The 22,845-nt window shown below is 46.2% G+C and overlaps 1 protein-coding gene across 1 annotated transcript in view; it reads left to right on the forward strand.

Moving 5' to 3' along the window:
* NDC1 (NAD(P)H dehydrogenase C1) overlaps positions 1-22,845 on the forward strand; it is a 73,756-nt gene that overhangs the window by 31,644 nt on the left and 19,267 nt on the right. The window contains exons 4-5 of the mRNA XM_087383652.1: positions 10,633-10,699; positions 10,807-10,999. Of these exons, the coding sequence (XP_087239778.1) occupies positions 10,633-10,699; positions 10,807-10,999 (260 nt within the window). The remainder of the gene's footprint in view (positions 1-10,632; positions 10,700-10,806; positions 11,000-22,845) is intronic.

Below are 22,845 nucleotides of genomic sequence, written 5' to 3' on the forward strand. Positions count from 1 at the left end.
AAGAATGTCTTCAAATTAAGATAGTGAAAATAGAGATTTAGAAATTAAATTATTGATATCCATAAATTAATTATAAAATAAAAAACTATTCTCCATTTTTCACATCACCATTCTTATTGTAAGAATAAATTTGTACAACCCCGTGTTGGGACATCCCGTTTTCCAGTGAGAATATAAGTCTAATGTTGTTCTTTGCATAATGTCCATATACTTATGGAGGTCTTTGAAACTTTAAAGCAACCACGGCCTGCTTTTGCCATTCCTTGATTGGTTGCTGGCTAGTTATTGCGTTTGGGTTTCTTTCCTCGTGAAGGGTTGATTTATCTTGTTGGGCAATGGCCAGGGAGGCTATAGATTGAGGTAACCCACTGGGAAGTGTTTTGGTTGTTTGATTGCACCAGAGTTCAGCTGTTGTGAGGGCTTTGTCTTGCAGTTATTCAGCCATGTTTGGCTGGTTGGGCACTTGGTTGTGCGATTGCAGGAGTGGTTCAGACAGTGGATGCTATTGGGGTCTCTGTTGCATGCTTTGGTTGGTTGAGGATACGGGATTGTCTAGTGATTGGATGCCGCTCACCGTTTGAAGTTGAGCAGGGAATTACAGGGTGGGCTGGACGGGAAGTCTGGGGGCGTTGGTTTGCCTGTGGAGCAGCTTCCCAGAGACCTTTGTAATCAGCCTCTTGGCTTCAAATGAATGTTAAATAAATACCGCAAGGGGCGCCAGCATTTGGGGCCAATCGGTGTCTTTGTTTCTGAGTACGAGCACTCTAGCTCCCCTGTGATTTGTGGTGTGGTAGCAAATTTACTTGTCTATTTACTGTATTTGCTATTTTTACGTGGATCCTACCACCCTTTACGTTGTTGAGGCTGATTTCAGTGGTTCCATTGCCGGGATCCACCTAACTTTTTCAAGAGGGGAGCCTGTGGTTGGATTGGTGCAAGTCCAGTAGACTAGGTGAAGAAGATAGCATACTATTCAGTAAATATGTCACACAAGGAGAGATCCGTGAGCCTTACTGAGGAGGAAGAGCAGATGTCTAAGTCTCTTGGAGGGGACCAGGGTGTAGGAGAGGAGACCTAGCATGTTGCAGAGCATCAGGATGATCGGACGGATGCGGAGGATGTGGAACTATTCAAGGCACAGATGCAGAGTTTCATTAGTGCTTTCACGAAGTTCACAGAGGATCCTCGCTTCCAGAAGATGATGAACTTAGATGTGCAACCGAAGAAAAGGAAGCCTGATGATGGGGATAGGGATGTTGAAGCTAACAACCGACTACATGTTACTTTTCAGGATCAGCCCTCTCAAATCCCTTATGGTCAGCAGCAGTCTAACACGATTTCGGGACCAACTCAAGGTAATAATTTTCAGTCCATGGTTTCCGGACAGCAGGGAGTTTTGGCAAAGCCGGTTCAGCTAGGCTATTTTTGTGGTGGTTCAGTGTTTCAGGCTATGGTCAGCCCCCAAGCCCAATTTTTGGGTATGCTTGCTAGTCAAACAGTTGGGTTTCAGCCTAAGTTACAGCCCATGGGACAGAACATGATGTATGCAAATGTTGGAGCAGCCCCAGGGATGCAAACAGGTATGCTTAACGCAGCAACAGGTAACCTTGCTTTGGGAAATATGCAAAATTCGCATGCTGGTCTGAATAGTACAGCTTTTCCTAATGCTGGTAGTGTGGGGGATAGAGTGAGTGCTGCTGTCCCGTTTGCCCAGGCACCTGTTTATGACAATTTGGCACCTCAAGGGAAGTTGAAGGACTTTAAGGAGGCAGGTGCAGCCGTGAAATTTGAGACATTCAGTGGGGTGCATGAAAAACTCAAGGCCTTGACCTTTTTGCTGTAGTTCGATGCAGCTAACACAGGAGGGAATTTCACAGAGTCATCTAAGATACGCCGGGCTGCTAGTTTTCTAAAGGGGAACGCACTGTAGTGGTGGACCACTATGCTTATGCAAAACACTGCACCAAACACGTGGGCAGGTTTCAGCCGCGTGGCTTACCACGACTTTTGAAGTTGACATTATGACTGCTTGGCATGAGCTGAATTCCATTAATTGTCGCAATTTGGGGGAGTATAACAGCAAGTTTTGGGCGGCTTTGCTGCCCGTTAGCTCCTACTGGCTTGTTCCTTTCACTGAGCAGGTTGAGAAATATTGTTGTGGGCTGCCTAAATAGTTGAGAGACTACTGCACAAAGACTCAAATCTGTCTATTGATTGGATGCCGTTCACCATTTGAAGTTGAGCAGGGAATTACAGGGTGGGCTGGACGGGAAGCTTGGGGGCGTTGGTTTGCTTGTGGAGCAGCTTCCCAGAGACCTTTGTAATCAGCCTCTTGGCTTCAAATGAATGTTAAATAAATACTGCAAGGGGCGCCAACGTTTGGGGCCAATCGGTGTCTTTGTTTCTGAGTAGGAGCGCTCTAGCTCCCCTGTGATTTGTGGTGTGGTGCAAATTTACTTGTCTATTTACTGTATATGCTGTATTTACGTGGATCCTACCACCCTTTATGTTGTTGAGGCTGGTTTCAGGTGCTTTCATTAGGCTGTTATGCATTCCCTGGCTGGTATAAAAGGCATCAATCTTTGTTGCATACTAGGATGTAGGAGCTTGCTTCAAGCCATACAAGGCTTTCTTTAACATGCAAACTTTGTCTTCCTTGCCATGTATAACAAAACCAATGGGTTGAGACACATAAAACTCTTCGAAGAGGTCCCCATTCATCCAGTTGATGGATTTGCCATCCATAAAATGCAGCCATGGCAACCACATACCTAATAGTGGTCATATGAGAAGTGGTAGCAAAGGTCTTGTCATAGTCTATACCCTTTTTTTGAGCATAGACAAGACAGGCTCTGTACCTATCAGTAGATTCATCTGATCTACAGTTCAGCTTATATACCACTTTGTACAGATTGCTTTCTTGCCCATAGGCAAGTTTGCCTGATCCCATACGTGGGTTTTCAGAATGGAGTCAATCTTTGCTTACATAGCCTGCATATTACTGCACATTATTGCATGCATCATCAAAACAATTAGGTTTATCCAACTGTAGCAAATTACTGGCCTTAGTTGAATCAAGATGATGTTCTTGAAACCTCACCCTTCAGAGCGGTGCATGCCCCTGTGGATTCCTCTCGGGAGTTTCTATCGAGCATTTCAACGTGAGAGCCAGATGCACAGAGCATTCGGATGGATCCCTGGCCCACCCCTCACTTTGGGTAGGATTTGGATAGATACTATACATACACCGATGGCCACTTGGATGAGCATGCAAGGCCTGGCTTTGCTAGGAGGGTTACTTTCCTTAGGGAATTGAGAGGCTCCCCTTCTTCTCACAGTCTACAATAGGGTTGACATGGCATTTTCAGCCTCAACCATGGTTGTTTTCTAGCTCTTTTTGAAAAGCTTTTTTGGCCCGCTTTGATGTCTTATTTTCTTGCACATTGTGTTGTATTTCCACTTTGAGCTTGTTGTCGTGTGTTTTGTTCGTACTTAATAGAAGTCTTTTTCATGGGAGAAAAAACAGTTGGCATCCTTAGTGTCTCTATTTTCATGAAGTGTGCTTCAAGGAAGTGGTGCAGAGAGCTCGCTCTCCTAGGGAGAGTGCGGAGCAGTGAGTGAGGGACTGTCCTAGCTTCTAGCATTGCTGGACTTTCTTGTGCCACAACATCCTCAACTTCTTGTCGAGTGGCTGAGGCATCAACAACTTGTGAATCCCACTGCAAATTCAACAAGCATATCAGCTTTAGTATCGGCAATAGACCTTCAAATGCCGTTGAACCGTGATTTTCGTCAAATACAGCAAAGAGCAAATATGCTTCTAAGCAAAAATAACATCTCTACTAGTAAAACCTTCTTGGTAGCTGAATTTTAGAGTATATAACCCTTGCTTTCAATGTTCTAGCCCACAAATACACACTCCTCAGCTTTGTTATCAAGCTTCCCTTTCAATTTGTGAGGTTCATGTGCATATGCTATGCATCCAAATGTACGGAAGTAACTGACATTTGGTCTTCTTTCATACCAAGCCTAATACAGTGTCATAACCTTTGGTGCTTTGTGGGACACCTATTAAAAATATGATTAGAGCACATTATTGCTTCCATCCAAAATTTGTGAGCTAGTCCTTTGGCCTTAGTCACCTCTCTACCAATCCATTATGCTAACGAGTATAGCGGACCGTGTATCAATGTATGATGCCTTTCTCGCCCATGAGTTTGCTAACTCCTTGCACATGTACTTCCTCCCTTTGTTCAAAGATAGGGTTTATATCCTGCAAACAAGATTGAATCTCCACCAAAGCAATGAAATGCTTAAACATGGTGTAACATTTTTTATTTGTTATGGAGTGCAAAGACCCAAGTGAATCTTGAGAAGTCATCTATAAAAGCAACAAAATAGACGTGACTGTTGAAAATGGGGAGAGGGTGAGAGACACATGATTGGAGACAAGAGCTGAGGCAAAAACTGATGTTGATTGATAGATAGATTATCTCTCACAGCAAGTACATTGCCTCTTTTATAGGCTGGGCAAGCCTTATCTTCCCACACAGACACCTCATAGATGAGGTCACACACAAGAGAATCTAGATCCTATAATCTAGGGGAGGAATCACACCTACCACATGAGGTGGCACAAGTGGCCTCAAGACTCTTCACACTCACACAACTATAGGACACTCCTAGGACTCTAAGACCACGCACACTAGGACCACACACACTAGGACTCCGATTCCAACAAACCCCCCTTCGGAGCTAGGGTGAGAAACTATGACATCATCCAGACTGTGCATCCCAGGCAATCTCAGAGGCTAACAGCTGAGTATAATTCAGAGGTTGAACCAAGCACTTTCATGGCTTAGGTGTCAACGTGATTAGAGACTCAAATTTGAGCATGGATGCATGACCAACTCATAGGTCTAGGGAGTACACCAACATCCTGGAACTCGGCCAGGCCTGATAAAGGAAAGACATAACAACCCCCCCTGTCTCCTAACTGGGTACATGGAAATAAGTGGAGCCTTTTATAGGACAAGGCACACAAAAATGACAAATTATTACATCATTTTAGGGGGACTACCCAAGGCAGAGTACCTAATGACTCACACATAAGGAATATAGAAAATATATATTTATTTTATGCATAGCAAGGGCAGAGAACCCGTATAAGCCCGAAGTAGCTGCTTGCTCAAGAGTGTGCACATTCTCTCGTATCGATGAAGTGTCGATGAAGTGCATGACGGGAATGCCCGGAAGATATGTCAATGTCGGCCATGGGAGCAGCTACATGGGACAATCATCCCATTACTCTCAAAGTGACAGAGTGAGAGTCACCAAATGTCGGAGAAGAATCTCAAGTTTGAGCAATTAGGCCCAAGGGGGGGCAAAATTCCCAAATGAATGTACCAAATGGTGATGAAATTACACGAATTTTGCAAAATCCCCAAAAGATTTACATAGTAGAAGCTTCAATTATGCCAAAGGAAGACATAGAACAGAAAAGCCCTAAATTTTTGGGTTAGGGTTTGCAGAAAATTGGGGCTTTTCTAAATTTCTGACAGAAGCGTTCTCGTTCAACGGTTGGGAACCCTCACATCATGAAAACACCCAAAAAATTCGAGAAGGTGAGCATAAATTGTAAAGGGGCGAAAATTAGGGTTTCGGGCAGGAAATCGGTCACGAACAGGGCCTGTGGCAGTCAAAATGACGACTGAATTGCTGCAGCATTATCTTCATATGTTGGTGGAGAGGAATAGGTCCGGGCTGATACAGGCTCTTGTACACTGATGCTGAGGCTAAAGAGCAGTCGATGATGAGGCTTGGGTAGGACCCCATGTGGAGAGGCGAACGAAGAAGATCAACAGCGTAGCTCCAAAAATAGAGATAGAGGAACATCATTACATCAGAATCTAGACTCCAGCTTGCAAAATAGGTAATCACGAACTGGGTAGTTTGCAGAGGAAAGCATGGGAAGAATGCAAACGCAGAGCAGCCACGTAGAAAACCTTTGCCTACCTCACGACCTGTACTCAGGAGATCAGCCCAAGAGATACGCGATGAACAGCTGCAGATAAGCGATGCAACTTCAAAGAATATGTCGGGCAGGAACCAGAGATAAAGGGGCGCAACATCCAGCGTGAGTATCAGTAGCACATGTCGATATAGATCAGCTCCTTCATGCAGCAGTTGTGACAGTATGGCCCATCAGTACGAACGGCAGGCAAGCAGGAGGTGTACGGGGGAGATAGCGGGCAGAATGGCGCAGCATCAGGGAAGATAGCGGGCAGAACTGCGTGGGCCAAAAAAAATATACATCTCAAGAGAAAAATGGCGCAGCTCTTGGGCACGTTATTGCGGGCTGAAAATGAAGACGATGGAGAGGGTAACGACGAGGCAAGGGAGAGGAGAATCAGGGCAGTAGCATCGGAGTGGCGCAGATTTTGAGGCTGTTTGGTATGGGCCTGCTGTACGGCAACGTAGAGATGGCGACGTGCGGTGGAGGTAAGGCTCAGTCAAGGAAGACCCGCTCTGATACCAATTGTTGAAAATGGGGAGAGGGTGAGAGACACATGATTGGAGACGAGCTGAGGCAAAAACTGATGTTGATTGATAGATAGATTATCTCTCACAGCAAGTACATTGCCTCTTTTATAGGCTGGGCAAGCCTTATCTTCCCACACAGACACCTCATAGATGAGGTCACACACAACGGAATCTATATCCTATAATCTAGGGGAGGAATCACACCTACCACATGAGGTGGCACAAGTGGCCTCAAGACTCTTCACACTCACACAACTATAGGACACTCCTAGGACTCTAGGACCACGCACACTAGGACCACACACACTAGGACTCCGATTCCAACAGTGACCTCCAAGCGATTGTGTCCTCATAGGACTGCAAACATCATTGTGAAGTAGTTACAATTACTTTGCAGCCCTGATTGCACTTTCCTTAGAGAATGTGAATCTATGCATTTGTTCAAGAGTACACCCCTCACATATATGGTTAGGAGGAGCTTCCAAAGGAAGCAAGGCATCTACCATCTGAAGTTTCTGCAAAAAGCGTAAGACTACCAAAGTTTAGACGCCCAAACCTGGCATGCCACAACTCTGCATCTTGCATGGTAGAGGTGGATGTAGAAACCAAATATGCACCTTGTGCTCTGTTCTCACATGTGGCAACTTGCATTTGCCACCTCAATGGAAGATCCATAATGCTTATCATGTCAGTTATTAAAGCATTATGAAGGACCTACACCAGCTGCTTTCTGGGATGAGCCACGACCACAGGTCATAGATTAGGATGAACTTATAGTACCCGAATAAATTCTCTATCGTCAGGATAAGCATATCTGTGGAGGACACTATGAATGCAAGTATCTTCTGAAATTTCAGAATGATCCTACTACTGATGCTAAGAGGGTAGACCGATAGTAGCTTTTTGAGTATCCTCATTTAATTCAGCTTTATGAGAAAGCTGTACAAGTTTCCAGTTGGGGACAGCTGCTATCACGATGGAGGGAATTTAACATGGACAACTGCTATCATAATGGAGGGAACGTAACATGCCAACACTTTTCCATGGACACCGGTACCATGTTTTCTTCTTTTTCAGCTGTTTTATTTTATTTTATTGTGCACATATTACTAATCACATGTGGAAGTATTTTATGTTAATTTTCATACAAGACTTTGCACATGCAGCCAAACATCTACATCAAATCAAATGCATCTGTACTTATAGTTTCAGTGATCACTTTCCACAGTTTGTACACTGTGACCTTACACCATTCACAATGGTGGCGGTGCCTTTCATGAGGGTAAGCCACATCTCACACTTTAATAGCGCGTAGCTAGTCACATATAGGTGACAAGATTTTGGGAGCTACAGCGTGGGGTGTATGTACTCCACTATATATGGAGTTATTACACAACCCACAGGGCTGTCCATGTCCATAGGACATGATATTCTTTCCTTCATTTGCCAGCATTCCTCTGTACTGGAATTTGGGGGTGAGCCTTGGTGTGCTAGGCAGTAATGATCCCACTAGGACAGAACAAGATTACATAAGTTAACCATAACATGCATCTTTTTAGTTGTTTCATTGTTTGTCTTCTTCTAGCAGCATCTACTTGGGAGTTTTGACAGTTTGAAGCTGTTTGGGCATCGATTGGAGTGTTCTACTGAAGTTTGAGTATTGTTTGAAATTTTTGAAGTGGTTTCCGACTAGAACTCGTGTTTTGGATCGGGATACTGGTGAGGCTTATGTGTGTAGTGATTGTTTCAATGTCTTCATGGAAGATAGGTGGTGGAACCCTAAATTCTACACGTATAATCTTTTGGCCGAGTATTGGCATCTTTCAGGTGGTGTTAGAGTTTCGCATACATACTGGCTATTCCGAGCTATCTTGGAGCTGTTCTACTTCCTTATTTCATTTTATAATCTCCTCCTATTCAGTTAGCTCCTCCTAGGATCTACGTCTGGTTTCGTCTAGAATTGTATTCAAAAAACCATTGTTATTGGAATACATAAATACGCAAGGTGCTTAGCTCAGGCAAGGGGTGATCCTCGTTTGCACCCCATGTAATGTGATTGTTTCTTGGGATCAACCTACCTTCTTCGTCACTCATTGGAACTCCAAAGGAAGCTCTATCACTCTAGTCTTTGAAGAGATATGGGGTAGCGGTATCATGCCTCCCTATCTCTTCGAGGAACTCATATATCTCATCCCCAAAGGGACAATAGGACCCTCTATCTCCCAATAGAGGCATGCTACTCTCCTTGCTACTACGTACAAAATCTTGGCCATAGCAGTAACCCTTAGACTCTCGCCACTCCTACCTAACTTCATACACAATACTCAGACTGGCAAGCAATGGAGTGATCAAGAGAGAGTCATTGGCCCTCGGCCATTCTTCTGCTTGAGTTTGAGAAGGCATATGACAAGGTGAAATGATTTTTCTTGGAAGGAACTTATGACGGTTGCACACTTGTTCGGCATGATGAAGAGAGGCACTTGTTACATCACGGCTTGGCTCGCACAAGCAGGTCCTCAAGTCTTCTATGAGGAGCAGATTTGGACAGGGCCAGCTTTATTGCCAGAGGAGTCCCTCCGCTCATCACGTGAGATGCAATGCTTGTTTCTTTGTGCAGACCTCAGTCTCCTTCTATAGACTCGGCTTTGGAGATCATTGCCAGCCTTACCACATGGCAGATTCTAGTTACTTTTAGTAATCTTGAAAGATACTACTTGGGGTAGGATTGAGGACTCTACTTCTCTCACATTTCAGTGAAGGGATCCTAGACAGTCAAACTGACCAAGATGGTAGATGGATCTCCTTGTGGCTAGGAGAGGTTTCTTCAAGGCAAAGTGGAATCATTGTTGCTTCTACACCGATAGGGCCTTCATGGCACTTCTACTCTCAGTTTGGTTATGATAGCCTCATTTCTTTTCCACATGATTTGTATGAGGTTTCCGTAGGATTTTATCCTGGATGTATGTATTTTGTTCATCCTTAATAGACATTCACTTTTTTTTGGGAAAGGGGGGGGGGGAAAGCGATCCATGACCTTATGCCCAACCACATGCAATAGTTAAACAAGACATGTGAGGAAGTTGATGCTATTAGAATAACTAGCCTTGCTAGTCGAAAAAATTTCAGGGTTCAAATTGTGGATTTTTGTTTTTAAAAAATTGGAACTTGAAACATGGAAATCAGATTTGAGATCTGCAATATATTCATTGTATTTCTGGCCAAGAGGTATTTGAATGTAGTAAATGTTTTGTAGCCGTTGAGTTTTGCCTTTATATAAATATGGCATGAAGTTTTACATTTTACTATGCTCCTTTCAACTACGAAGGCATGAAGTTTTTACATTTTACTATGCTCCTTTCAATTCTAGATGATATTACTTGTCTTGCCTTTTTTGTTTCTGTTTATATCTAGCTTGCTACCATAGCCAATCATGCTAAAGCAGTCCACTTTGCTTCTTAAACCACATCCAAGTGATGATGTGAGAATATAATTGTACAGGCTAAGGTGATTGATTGGAGCTTTGTTCTATGTTTCCATGCAAGAAAACAATTATTCAGATTATTTTATTGTAGATATTGGCTATTTTCTGTTGATCTTTTTGTATTGGATGGACCTTCTTATTGCTTGCTGGCTGTACATGTTTTTTAGGCCGTTAAGTTTTGCCTTTATATAAATATGGCATGAAGTTTTACATTTTACTATGCTCCTTTCAACTACAAAGGCATGAAGGTTTTACATTTTACTATGCTCCTTTCAATTTTAGACGATATTACTTGTCTTGCCTTTTTTGTTTCTGTTTATATCTAGCTTGCTACCATAGCCAATCATGCTAAAGCAGTCCACTCTGCTTCTTAAACCACATCCAAGTGATGATGTGAGAATATAATTGTACAGGCTAAGCTGATTGATTGGAGCTTTGTTCTATGTTTCCATGCAAGAAAACAATTATTCATATTATTTTATTGTAGATATTGGCTACTTTCTGTTGACCTTTTTGTATTGGATGGACCTTCTTATTGCTTGCTGGGTCTTCAAAATCAAACAAAATAAGCCAGTAGGGCTTTTAAATCTTTAAATGATGGTATGCAGGTGTTGATTGTTGACCAATCTGATAGATTTGTTTTTAAGCCCATGATGTACGAGCTGCTCTCTAAAGGTTAGTTCTCACTACAATCCTAGGACATGCTGGACAAGCTTGATATTGAAGCACACCTTTAGATTTTATGCTTTCTCTAAGCAGAGTTTTTTTAAAACTTGTTACAGAGGTTGATTTGTGGGAGATAGCTCCTTTGTTCGAAGATATTTTGGCCAACACAAATATAAAGTTCCGGCGCGATAAGGTTCAAAAAATTTCACCTTGTGATGGATTGACAAGATCTGAAGCAGTTGCCTCAACAAATAAAGATATTGGTGGGGCAGTTTATCTGGAGAGTGGACTTGAGATTGAATATGACTGGTACGATTCCAATAGAGGCCTCTGATGCTGTACAATTGTGAAGTAAATCAAACTAGAGGATTTGAGCAAACAATCACAGTTAAAAGGTTTTATCGTGACTTGAGTGTGCCATGTCATGATGCCACACAATCACCTTTTAGTGTTAGGTTTTGAGGTTAGGCTTAGGGTATTTCTAACCTACTTTGGGTTTCAGTCCTAATTTGTGCTACTTGTATCTTTGCACCGTCATATTTCGTCAGAATGCTTTTGCTTTGTGTTCTTCACTTTTTCTCATTGATTGCTAATGTTTGCTATGCATAATGGGTGCAAAATTTGGGGGCATCTTTATCCTTCCACAAAGTTGTTGTAGAGCTATAAGTCAATGATAGTCCTGGGATTTAAGCCAAATGCAATGGCATGTTCAAGGTGGCAAAATTTCTCAATGTCATGGGGTTATAGCATTGTAACATGCAATGGTTAATGATTGTGTAATCGCAGCGAGACCTTCTTTAGACCTTTGTGTGAGGCATATGCGTATGCAACATAAAGAGGAAGAGAGATTAGGGTTACGAAGAGAATGTAGACGACACCAGATTGGGTCTTTGTACCCACGGATGGCGCCCTTCCCCAAATTGGGAAGAAATTGCTTTATATTTGGAGGAGAACTGCAAAATATACAAATAACACTCCTTCAGAGAGCGCGGGATGCAACTTTGAGGATGGCCCTTCGACATTGAAAGCTGACCCATGACTGCTTGAGAAGAAACCTAATCTCAACCAAGGCCAACGCTGCCCACACCAGGGTTGTGGACCACTGTGCAAGGCTATTGAAGAGGTTTGTGCTGTCCCCAAGCATGCAATGGAGCTGCGTGAGTGAGAAGGATGAAGGGAAGACAGAAATCTGAGATATGGAGCTTGAGAGATCTATATGGAAGCTGAGAGAGATGGAGCTAAAGAGAGCTGAAGATAGAACTGTGAAAGAGCCGAAAACTGTAAAAGAAAGCTGCTGAAACAGGAACCCCAAACCTCTACTCCAAGCTGGGCTATGGTGCTGCATGGACACCTTCCTGGATCACCCTTAGGACTGCTGAACTGATGGCTGTCTTGCGGGGACTTTTGGAAGGGCTAAGAGCTGCACCAGCTAGGCTGATCTGAGGGGAGCTGAGTGAGGAATGAAGGCAGGCAGCCTCCCTTTATATAGGGGTCTGGGAGGGCTGAGCCAACCACCCAAAATAGCCGACCAGCCAGTCGGCTGTTGGGCTCATTTCCCCAGCCCTTTGGCTGCCTAGGGAGGGGCACAAGGCAACCTATAAAGGTGACCTTCCCCCAGCCCATTTCCTTTGATGGAGATCTGACTCAGGGGCCCTTCTGGGGCTCCTTCCTTGGCTGCTCCTGTCCCTAATCCTTGGTCTAGCCTGTGGGGGCTCTTCTGCACTCCTGTCCTAGGCTGAGACCTAGACCTAGCTAAAACCCTAAGAAGGAATCACTACTTCTAACTTGACCTAAGGTTGAGAGACTGACCTCCAAAAACTCGTGCTGCCTGACTGTCCCTGGACAAGGGCTCACAATGGGGTCACGGCATACGAACAAATATCCTATAATAGGAACTATTCACTTCGTTGATGATGCTAGTTGTCACCCTGCACCCAAGTGCAGGGGTGCTTGTGACAAGCGCCATATGGAACATAGTGGTACGGAAAGTCTCGGATGGAACAATTGGCCTTTTTGGGTAGTAGCCTCCACAAGGCTGTAGAGTAGGATGGGAATTGTGAGTCAGTAGACCAATTAGTGGTATGGGGCCTTCTCATCGCTCTTTCTTTTTTCTTTTCGAGCTTTATAAAAGGATCTTTTGTTCACTAAGAAAGGAGGGGGAAACAAAGAGTCAAGCTGTAACAATCTTTCTTGATTGTGCACTTGAATGGAATTTCTTTTAAAAGGATGCCTAAAAGGGAGGTGAGGGACACACATCTTGCCACGATGTGCACAAGTATGTGCCATAAGATATCGTCGTAGTCTCCCGTCCCATTGCCCATCTCAGCCTCCTATTGCTCGTCATAGCAGTCAAGCCTCACTTCCCGTTGCACAGCCTCATGTCGCTTGTTGCTCAGCCTCCCATCGCGTCGCACAGCCCATCGCCCGTCGTAGCCTCTCATCCTGTCGCCCTTCCTTTGGTTCTTTAGAGCCGCTAGCCAGCAGTAAACTAACCTATGTTGGAGATAAGTGCACACTAAGTGTACTATTTCCCTAGTCTACATTTGTCTAGTCTCAGTTTAGTCTGTGTGTCTTGAGTGTGTGCCATGTGGCACCTCTACAATTATCCCATAAGCACTCTTGCTCTATGTCTTGTACTTTGGCCCATATATTCATGGGTCACATCATTGCAATCTATCTAGCTTGTGTCTTGTCTACACTCATCTCAAGGTACTTCTTTGTCTTTCAATCTTGTTCTTATTTTACTTCTAGTTTTCTAGTTTCTAGCTCTTTCTTTTATATTCCTACATGGTATCAGAGCCATGTAGATCCCTCTTCTCTCTCCTCAGTCTGTTGTAGCCATAGCCGCACCTCTCCCAACTATCCTCTGCTTCTACCCCGATCTGGTGAGCTGAAGGAGCCGCCTCTTCTCAGATTTCTGCCCCGCTCAGTTGGTCGCCATCATCTCCGAAACGGGCTGCTCCTGTCTGCCCTGCCACTCTCTGCGCCACCACTTCTCTCTGCCAGATCTGCGCGCCAGATCTGCACGCCATCATCTCCGAAACGGGCTGCTCCTGTCTGCCCTGCCACTCTCTGCGCCACCACTTCTCTTTGCCAGATCTGCGCGCCAGATCTGCACGCCATTGCGCTGCCAGATCTGCTGCGCTCAACGCGCCATCTCTGCTAGATCTGCGCGCCATTGTGCGCAGTTCCGCTCTCTGCCAGATCTGCACGCTCACCTCTTTCAACAGGCTGCACCTCTCCAGTTGCTGTTCGTGATCTGCGCCATCTTCTCCCTTGATGCTCAAGCTCAAGGTCTTGCTGCTGCGAACCACGGAGATCGCCTGAGAGCTGCCCACGTCTTTCCTAGGGCATTGCTTTGGAGCTCGCGCTGCCTGCACCTCCTGGACTGCGCCCCTTTCTGCGCCTCTGCCTCTGCCTGGGATTAAGGTACTGTGCATTGCCTCTTTCAGTTTGCTGAGCAGTCTTTTTGCTGGTTCCTCATGCTTCGATGGGCTGTCACATGCTATGGCCTTGACAAGTGGTGAGCAAGCCGGCTTCTTGGATCTCTTCTTTCATTCATTTTTGCAATATTGTAAGGGAATAGACATTGCCCTTGCATCTTAGCAAGAGGTAAGACCTTCCCACATAGCCTCTTCTACTCATTCTCTCATGTCTATTGACAAATTCAATGGGTCCAACTTTCATACTTGGCAAATCAAAATCAAGTGCCATCTTATGAAAGAAGGTCTTTGGGACGCTGTTCACCATGCTGCTCCCGAAGATTCCAACATTGAGCAAGTTGTCATTGCCAAGAACGACAAAGCCTATGCTATCATTTTGCCCGGTCTTGGAGATGATTACATTCATCACATCTCCGACATACAGTCTGCTTCTCAAGCATGGATCACTTTGGATACCCTTTTTGGACCCCGATCTAAAAACTCTAAGATTGCACTTATGATCTCATTCTTTGATCTACATATGCAGGAAGGAGCTACTATAGCCTCTCATGTCAATTATCTTCGCAGTCTTATGGTTCAGCTTGCATCAGTGAAGTTCCCCATCTCCAAAGATATTGCTATTGCTGTGCTTCTCAAAAGCTTACCTAACACCTATGCTACTCTTGTCACTACCTCCAAGTATCACAATAGTCCTACTCTTAAAGTGATCATCAATGCTCTCCAAGAAGAAGAAAGAACTCAACAACGAAAGGTAACTGACATTGCATTTTTAGCAAAGAAAGGAAGTTCTAAGGTAAGAAAGCCTTGCACCCACCCTCCTCCCGACCGCCTACAAAATCTTCGCCAAGATGATCAGCAGTCGCATCCGCCCCCTGCTACACGACTTGATTCATGACACCCAGACTAGTTTTGTCCAAGATCGCAGCATCTTGGACAACATCTTCACTTTCTCAGAGGCGACGGAATGGGCCCAGCACAGTGGCCAGCACCTTGCCATACTCCTTCTCGACTTTGAGAAGGCGTACAACAGGGTAGACTGGTCCTTCTTGGAAGGTACACTCGCTCGGTTCGGTTTCCCGGACGAGTGGATCAGAGGTATTGCTAGCCTTTACAGATCGGCCTCCAGTCGGGTTATCATTAGCGGCAGGATGGGGGAGAGATTCACACTCGATCGCTCGGTGCGTCAGGGCTGTCCACTAGCGCCTTACCTCTTCCTATTTTTTGCGGAGGCCATGACACACTTCCTTCGAGCCCGTACCACTAGTCTTCGCGGGATGAGTCTCCCTATTCGAGAGGATGCTGAGCTGCTGGACTCCGAGTATGCAGATGACACAGCCCTATATGTGTAGGATGATGTCGAGTCACTGGAGCGAGTAAGACTGTCCCTAGAGATTTTTTGCCTTGTGGCTGGAGCGAAAATCAACTGGCATAAGTCAGTTGGTTTTCTTAAGGATCCGGGAGCCAGCTCACAGTGGGGTATTTTCCTGGGGTTTCGCTGGATCCCTAGAGGTCAGACGACACGTTACCTGGGATTCCAGGTAGGCGTGGACATCACACCGGCTCAGCAGTTCTTGCCGGTCCTAGCCTCCATACGACGGAAGCTTGCTTTCTAGAGCACGGCTCGGCTTTCCTTGGCAGGCAGGGCCCTTGTGGTCAACCAGGTCCTTCTTGCCACTGCTTGGTATGTGGCCTCTTGCTGGTGTTTCTCGAGGTCTTGTGTAGCCCAGCTGAGGACACTGGTGCGGAACTTCTTATGGTCTGGATCAGACGGTTCCGGCACTACCAGAGCTAGGGTCGCCTGGCAGACGGTTATTCTCCCCCAGGCAGAGGGCGGCCTCGGCATCATAGATCCAGAGTTGCAGAGTCAGGCACTTCTTGGCAAGCTAGTCATCCGCGGTCTGACCCCAGGAGGACAGACATGGAAGCTCTTGCTACAGCATGGTCTCAGTGCGTGTACTCCCCAGAGAGGGGGTGTTTGGCAACCTTCTATCCGATGGATCTTCACTTCAGCTCCTTTGACTCAGCCCCGTTCCCCCTTCCTTCGTAGCCTCATTTCGGTCTGGAGGAAGTTGCGACACAGCCTTTCCTAGCTTCCCCCTAGCTGCCGAGAGGAGACAGACAGACAGCCCCTGATCTGGAGCAGCCAGGTGACAGATGATACAGGTCGTCAGCTCGGAGAGAGATCCCATATCCCCTGGGCGCATGGGCCCGTGCGCTCGTTTCGGGTTTGGAGGGACGTCTACAGCCAGCTGAGCCCAAGCGAGATGGCAGCAGCAGTAGGTACAGCACGTGGGATCCAGGCTCGGCGAGCGGAGATTGATGCTGCCATCCCTGCAAGTTGGAGGATTCCCGTAGACATCGGACAGCTCTTCCCGGAAGATGAGAGGTGGCTAGGATAGTTCACTCCACGAGGCATTCCTTTGGTGGTGGCAGGCCTCTTCTCGGACTCTTCGATACATTTCTTCTCCATCACTGATGACAGTCGCCTACAGAGCGGAGAGGCCGTGATCGACCCCCAGCTTCCCTGGCAGCGCCTTCGCATTGTAGGGCTGCAAGGGAAGACGTGGCATATCGACCCCCTGATTATGCAGGACCAGGATTGGAGACTCTGGATATGGGAGGGCCGTTCCTTGTCAGAGGTGGAGTGGGACCCAGGGGAGTGGCGTTGGCCACCATCGGAGACCTTAGAGAACCCTACCCTCTTCTTTTCTTACAGTGCACGCACGGGTCGGCGTGCTCTTGGGGCTCTCTAGCGTAGGCTACCCACACAGGCACATAGGTGGTATGCCCAGGGGATATCCTTGGTCTTTCTTCGCACCTTCTGGAAGACTCTTTGGGCTAGCTGGCGTCCGAGGAAGATTTCCTACTTCCTTTGGATGGTGGCACACAAGGGGCTTCCAGTTGGCAGCTGGCTGAGACAGATGGGGCAGGAGGGGCTTTGCCAGAGGAGTCGTCCCTGAAGCATTGCCTTTGGAGCTGCTCGCATGCGCAGACGATTTGGAAGGGAATCATGGGGATCTTAGCTAGGGCTACACCCGAGCTAGGACCGATCACTTGGGGAGCCGTTTGTTGGTGCAGCATTGAGCTGGGACATCATTTGGCCTATGAGTTCTCTAGGCAGGATCCCGTCTTTTTCATCACGCAGGCCACTTGGGCATACATGGACAGCTTCCCATGGCATCTGACAGAGACAGATGCAGGAGCGATGCCTCGGCACCCAGTTTGGGAGATCATAGGTAGCATCACAGGCTGGCATATCTGGACTTCCAGATGCGCGCAGACTGTAGGAGCTCAGACTACTTCTACTACCAGACCCTAGCAGATATCTGGAGCACGGTCATTCACACGCTCAAGGGTCAGTGGGATCAGATTCAAGGAGAGTCCCGGGCAGGGAAGGAAAAGAGACGACGTTTCCTTCGCGACTGGGACCACTGGGAGTTATTCTTTTAGCACTCCACTCAGAGTCTTCAGTGGCATTACGCCCCTCCACCGTGGTTGTTTGTCCACTCTCCGATGATTAGGCCCTAAGAGGCTTGTATTTAGCAGTTTGACTTCTCGAGCTGAATCCGTTTTGTGATTACAGCCCGTTGGCCTTCAGGCCTTCTTGTACTCTCGCTTTCAAGTAATATAACTAGCACTACTTTTTGCGCAAAAAAAAAAAAGAAAGCCTTGCACCCATTGTGGCAAAACTAATCATATTGAGAAGGACTGTTTCAAGGCTCATCCATGCACCATTTATGGCCGTGATAATCACCGGGAGAAGGACTGCTACTCCAAACCCTGCATCTACCTCAGCCCATGTTGCTGCAACATCTCCATCAGCCCCTGCATCTACCTCAGCCCATGTTGCTGCAACATCTCCATCAGCAGATCTTGCTGTTCCTTCCTCATATGATGAGAAGTGGGCTTTCTGATTACTTCATATTTCTTGTCTACCACTTTGACCACCGATGATGTAGGTCAAGGGGTTCTAGTGTCTTACTCATTCTGCTTTTGGACCTGAGGAGGGAATGTCTCCAAGGTCTATCTCTTTGTCTACAGTCAGTCTTCTGTCTATCTAGTCTTGTTTGTCTGTCTATTTGTCTATCAATCTGACTGTGTTTTGTTTTAGATCCATCTTGTCCCTACCCTTGTGGACCCATATGAGGATATCACTTGAGGAGGGGTGTCTCAGGATCTTTGTTTGTCATGTCTTCTGTCTTGTCTCTCAGTCTATTGGTCTTTATGTCTGTCTTCTAGTCTTGTCTTTCTGTCTTCCTCCTAGTGTCCACTTAAGGAGGGTGTTGGAGATAAGTGCACACTAAGTGTACTATTTCCCTAGTCTACATTTGTCTAGTCTCAATTTAGTCTCTGTGTCTTGAGTGTGTGCCATGTGGCACCTCTACAATTATCCCATGAGCACTCTTGCTCTATGTCTTGTACTTTGGCCCATATATTCATGGGTCACATCATTGCAATCTATCTAGCTTGTGTCTTGTCTACACTCATCTCAAGGTACTTCTTTGTCTTTCAATCTTGTTCTTATTTTACTTCTAGTTTTCTAGTTTCTAGCTCTTTCTTTTATATTCCTACAACCTAACCCAGGCATCCCTGACCTAACCTAACCTCGACAAAAGTTAACCCAACCCAGGGGCTGGTAGACCCCCAGCCCAGACGGGGGACTAGCTCAGCCAGGGGGTAGGAGCAGACATGGCCAGTAAGGAAGGGCCGAGCCTCTCTTCGAATCCCCCCCCCCCCTCCAACCCCAACAACCTCAAACAACAGGGCCTAATATTGCACAGTTGCAGCTATGACACCATCTACGTATGCAAACGCCCGATATGTTGCAGCCAAGACACCCTCTCCATATGCACACACATACCTACGAGGAGGTGTGAACTGATCCATCATTGGGCACCATGAACATATTTCTATGTATTGGAGCAGGTAAGAGAGCTAAAGATGCAACTTGCGGATGCAGTAGCTAGAATTCAGGTTCTAGAAGGACCTGGCAAGCAGGCAGTAATTGATGAGGTTGTAAAGTCTTGCAAGGCTTCCCCCTACCCCCCCAGCTAGTCTCCACAGTCAAAGATCTAGCTCACATTAAAGTACAAACCGCTAAGAAGGAAGTGATTGTGGAGTTTGATGCAAGATAAATAAGGCTGACATTCAGGAAGAGATTAAAGAACATGCAGCTAGGCGTGATGATGCTTTGAAGATCAGAATAGGGGGGCTCCCTGGAAGTCTCAATCAAACTGAGACATCATTTTTTACCTGCAACACCTGAAAAGGACCATAATATCGAAAGGATAGCTTGAAGTAGATGCGCTTTTTGCCCACTTTGGTTTTTAATCGGGCTTTCTCAAATTTCAATAAGACCCATTGGCCTTCTTTCACTGCAAACGCCCTCCGTCTTTTATTTGCAGCTGCTCTTTGTTTCTCCTGTGCCTTTTGAATGGCTGCTCGAACATAGGAATGGTGTTTCCTGAAACTCCCGCTGTAATGCTCACATCTCTACCCTTATGCTGGAGGGTTAGAATATTCTTCACATAATTGATTCGGGGGTTGACTTGCTTATGCCAGGGCATGCCGAGAATTACATCTGATCCTTGAAGTGGTGCCACCATGAAGGGTAGATGATCCAAGTACCCCTGGATGTGTACCTGAAGCTTGCCGATGATGGGGTACACCTTCTCTTCTTGGTTCTTGAAGGCTGCAGTTGCCTCCAAGGCTTCTCCTTTATCCTCTGGGGTTATCCCCAAGTTCTGTGCCATCTCATGAGAAATAAAGTTGTGAGTAGCTCCACTATCGAACAAAAACAAAGCGGATTGATCCTTTATGTGACCCCATGTTTTCAACAAACTATGGGTGTCGTTTACAGCTTCCTTTTCTGGAGGTGCTTCCACCTTGTTAACTACCAAAACTGGCTTTTTGAGGGCTGCTTCTTTGTTGCTGCTGTTTTTGGCAGCTTGAGGGCATTCATAGAAGTTGTGGCCTCGATCGCCACACTTGAAACACCGCCCTTTGGAGTAATATTTTTGCTTTTGTTGTGGAGACAATGAGCTGAAAGTGCGGGCTGCTTTCTTCGAAGGAGGCTGGCTGGCTGACTTTTGTTCTTTTGGTGCGTCCTTTGCTGTCTCCTTACCCTTTTGTTCCTTGGAAGAGGTTCCCTGGGACTTCCACTTGTTGTTGCTGCCATTCCACTTGTTGGAGAAAGATTGTTTCTTCTCCACCTTCAAGGCGATGTTGATGGTGTCTTCGAGAGAAGTAGGAGTGGCAATGTCCACCTCATGCTGAACGATATACCGTAGGCCAGCAAAGAACTTCCTTTGCTGCTCTTTTTTATCCTTCCTACTGAATGCTTGAACTTTTAACAAAGTATCAACGATCAACATACTCACTGACTTTCTCTTCTTGGCGTTGGCGGAGGATGTCCCACTGCACCATTGTATCTCTCTTAAACTCCTTAGGCAGGAAGTGCCTCATCAAGTTCTTCTTGAAGCGCTTCCAGGTGTGGGCTTGCTGTCCAGTGTTGACCATAGCTGGCCACCAGAGTGAAGCACGGTCTTGCATGTGCAGGACGGCAAACCGGATCTTCGCCTTGTCTTCGTACTCGTCCCCCTCAAAGAAATACTCAAGGTCTCGGATCCAGGCCAGCGGATCCAGGCCAGCAAGACCTCGGGCTTGTCTCACTTATACTTGGTAAACTTGAAGAGCTTATCTCCAAGAGGTACCTTATGCTTTGCATACCTTCGTCTCCATGGACGTCTCGAAGGAGATGGACTCCGATGACGCCGTCTACCTCGAGGAGGGGAAGAAGAGGATGATCTTCCCTCCTTGTTGGAGTTGGTGTTGTCCGCACGGCCTCTTCCTTGGGATTGGGGCTCTATGTCATGAGTTTCTGCTTGGCTGCTTTACAGCACTTGAACCTGTTGAGCAATGTTTGCCAAGAGAGCACTCAACTCATGCAGGTTAGGAGGAGGGTCAGGTCCATTGGCTACCATGATGACAAGATGACTCAATGAAGGAGAGACTCAACAAGAGAAAGCACAGAGTACAGGACCACTGCCTAAGCTCTGATACCAATGTAAACTACTCGGTGCTTTCTATCAATTCAGACAACGGATTTTGCAGAGGCGTTTGAATGAGATGATTGCGAGTTGCCAAATACATATACTTGAACTTAAGAGTTTGCAATTAAGCTGGAATTAAGACTTATACAGCTTAAACACAAAGTCACATCATTGGAAAATGCAATATGATTGAGGGGCCAAGACGGCCCCCCCTCTTATCCAGGCTCACTTTATTCTTGAAAATGGAGATACAAGACCAAGTGCAATGCACCTTCCAAACTGATGAACTCAGTGAAAACCTAGGACCTAGATACAAGACTCAAGAGCATATGTACAAGGTAGACAACAAAACGGAGGACTTCAAGCTCAGGTTTCAACTCTTGGCTTGCCCCATCCACAAGGAAGAAGCCTGCAACAATCACCACTTACATCCAACATTAGAGACAAGCACTAGTTTCTAGAAAGATAGTAGAAACAACATGAAATAGTGCTGTAAATGAGATAAACTTGACAATACAGGCTCCCTTCGTGACTTGACCCTTTTGTAGATGAAGTCCTTGATGCCTCTGAAGCTACCTTGGGTGAGGAGAGTGTGGAAATGGGGCTGGAATGAGAACAGCTTAGAAAAACAGCCTGTAGGCTAGAGAGAGAAAGCTTTTATGGAGTGATAGCTGTAGAGAGAGAGTGCCAATGCTGATCCCAAGGGAGGGGATGTAAGAGAGGAGCTGCTGTTGTTCCAGAGGTGCACAGAAATGCAGATTTCTGCAAGGGGAAGGGGCTGGAACAGTAGAGAGAGAAATTTTGTAGTAGAGAGAGAAATACTGCAGCAGGAGAGAACGGGGCTGTGGCTGCTCCAGGCTAGGAGAAGGAGAGAGGATGCTGCTGCTGTTCCAGAAGAGTTGGGAGGGGGCATATTTCTGGAGAGGAAGGGCTGGAACTGTAGAGAGAGAATGTGCTGTTGTAGAGAGAGAAAGTGCTGCTGAGGTGAGAGAATGGCCTAGGGAGAAGTTGGCTGCACCCAAGGAGCTGGAGAGGTTCTGCTGCATCAACCAAAAGGAGAGAGAAGAAAAGTGACGAATTTTTCATGTAGAGAATGAAGGGGAGAGGCCTTCTTTTATAGGCTCAGCCCCCCCCCCAAGGCCTAGAGTGGAAGGTGGACACTTGTCCCAGATTTTTGGTGGGCTGCAGTCCCAAAGAGGACAGCCCACAACCTGCCCCAAATTTACCAGATTTGGGGCCAAACACTTGGCCTGCATGCCCTGCCACTTGCCATGCATGCTGCCACATGTGTGGGACAGGTGGACTGACCTGCCAGCTCAGATTCCACGTGTCAGCCTGCCACGTGTCAGCTGCCACGTCACTCCCAAAAACCCTAAAATTTCAAAGTTGTCAGAATTCAATTCTGATCGCACCCACGGGTTCCTAACAGCTTGGACTATCTATTGACATACTCTAAGGTCATAATTGAGCCATACTAAGCTCATTTGTTTGTCGTCTTATCTTGTATCTCCATTACTCTTAGCATGCTGCCAGGCCCACACCCAAAGCTCAGGGAACATTCTCTTGAATGGTTCCTAGGTCGGTATGCAATGTGTGCATTTGATTGGTCCCATGTTTGGGTACTCAGGTGGGGTGTGGTTTCCAGATGTCCCTCTCAAAG

Source organism: Dipteris shenzhenensis, chromosome 13 (assembly GCF_047967505.1).
Source record: "Dipteris shenzhenensis isolate YYH24624 ecotype China chromosome 13, Dip_SZ_1.0, whole genome shotgun sequence".
NCBI classification, from domain to species: domain Eukaryota; kingdom Viridiplantae; phylum Streptophyta; class Polypodiopsida; order Gleicheniales; family Dipteridaceae; genus Dipteris; species Dipteris shenzhenensis.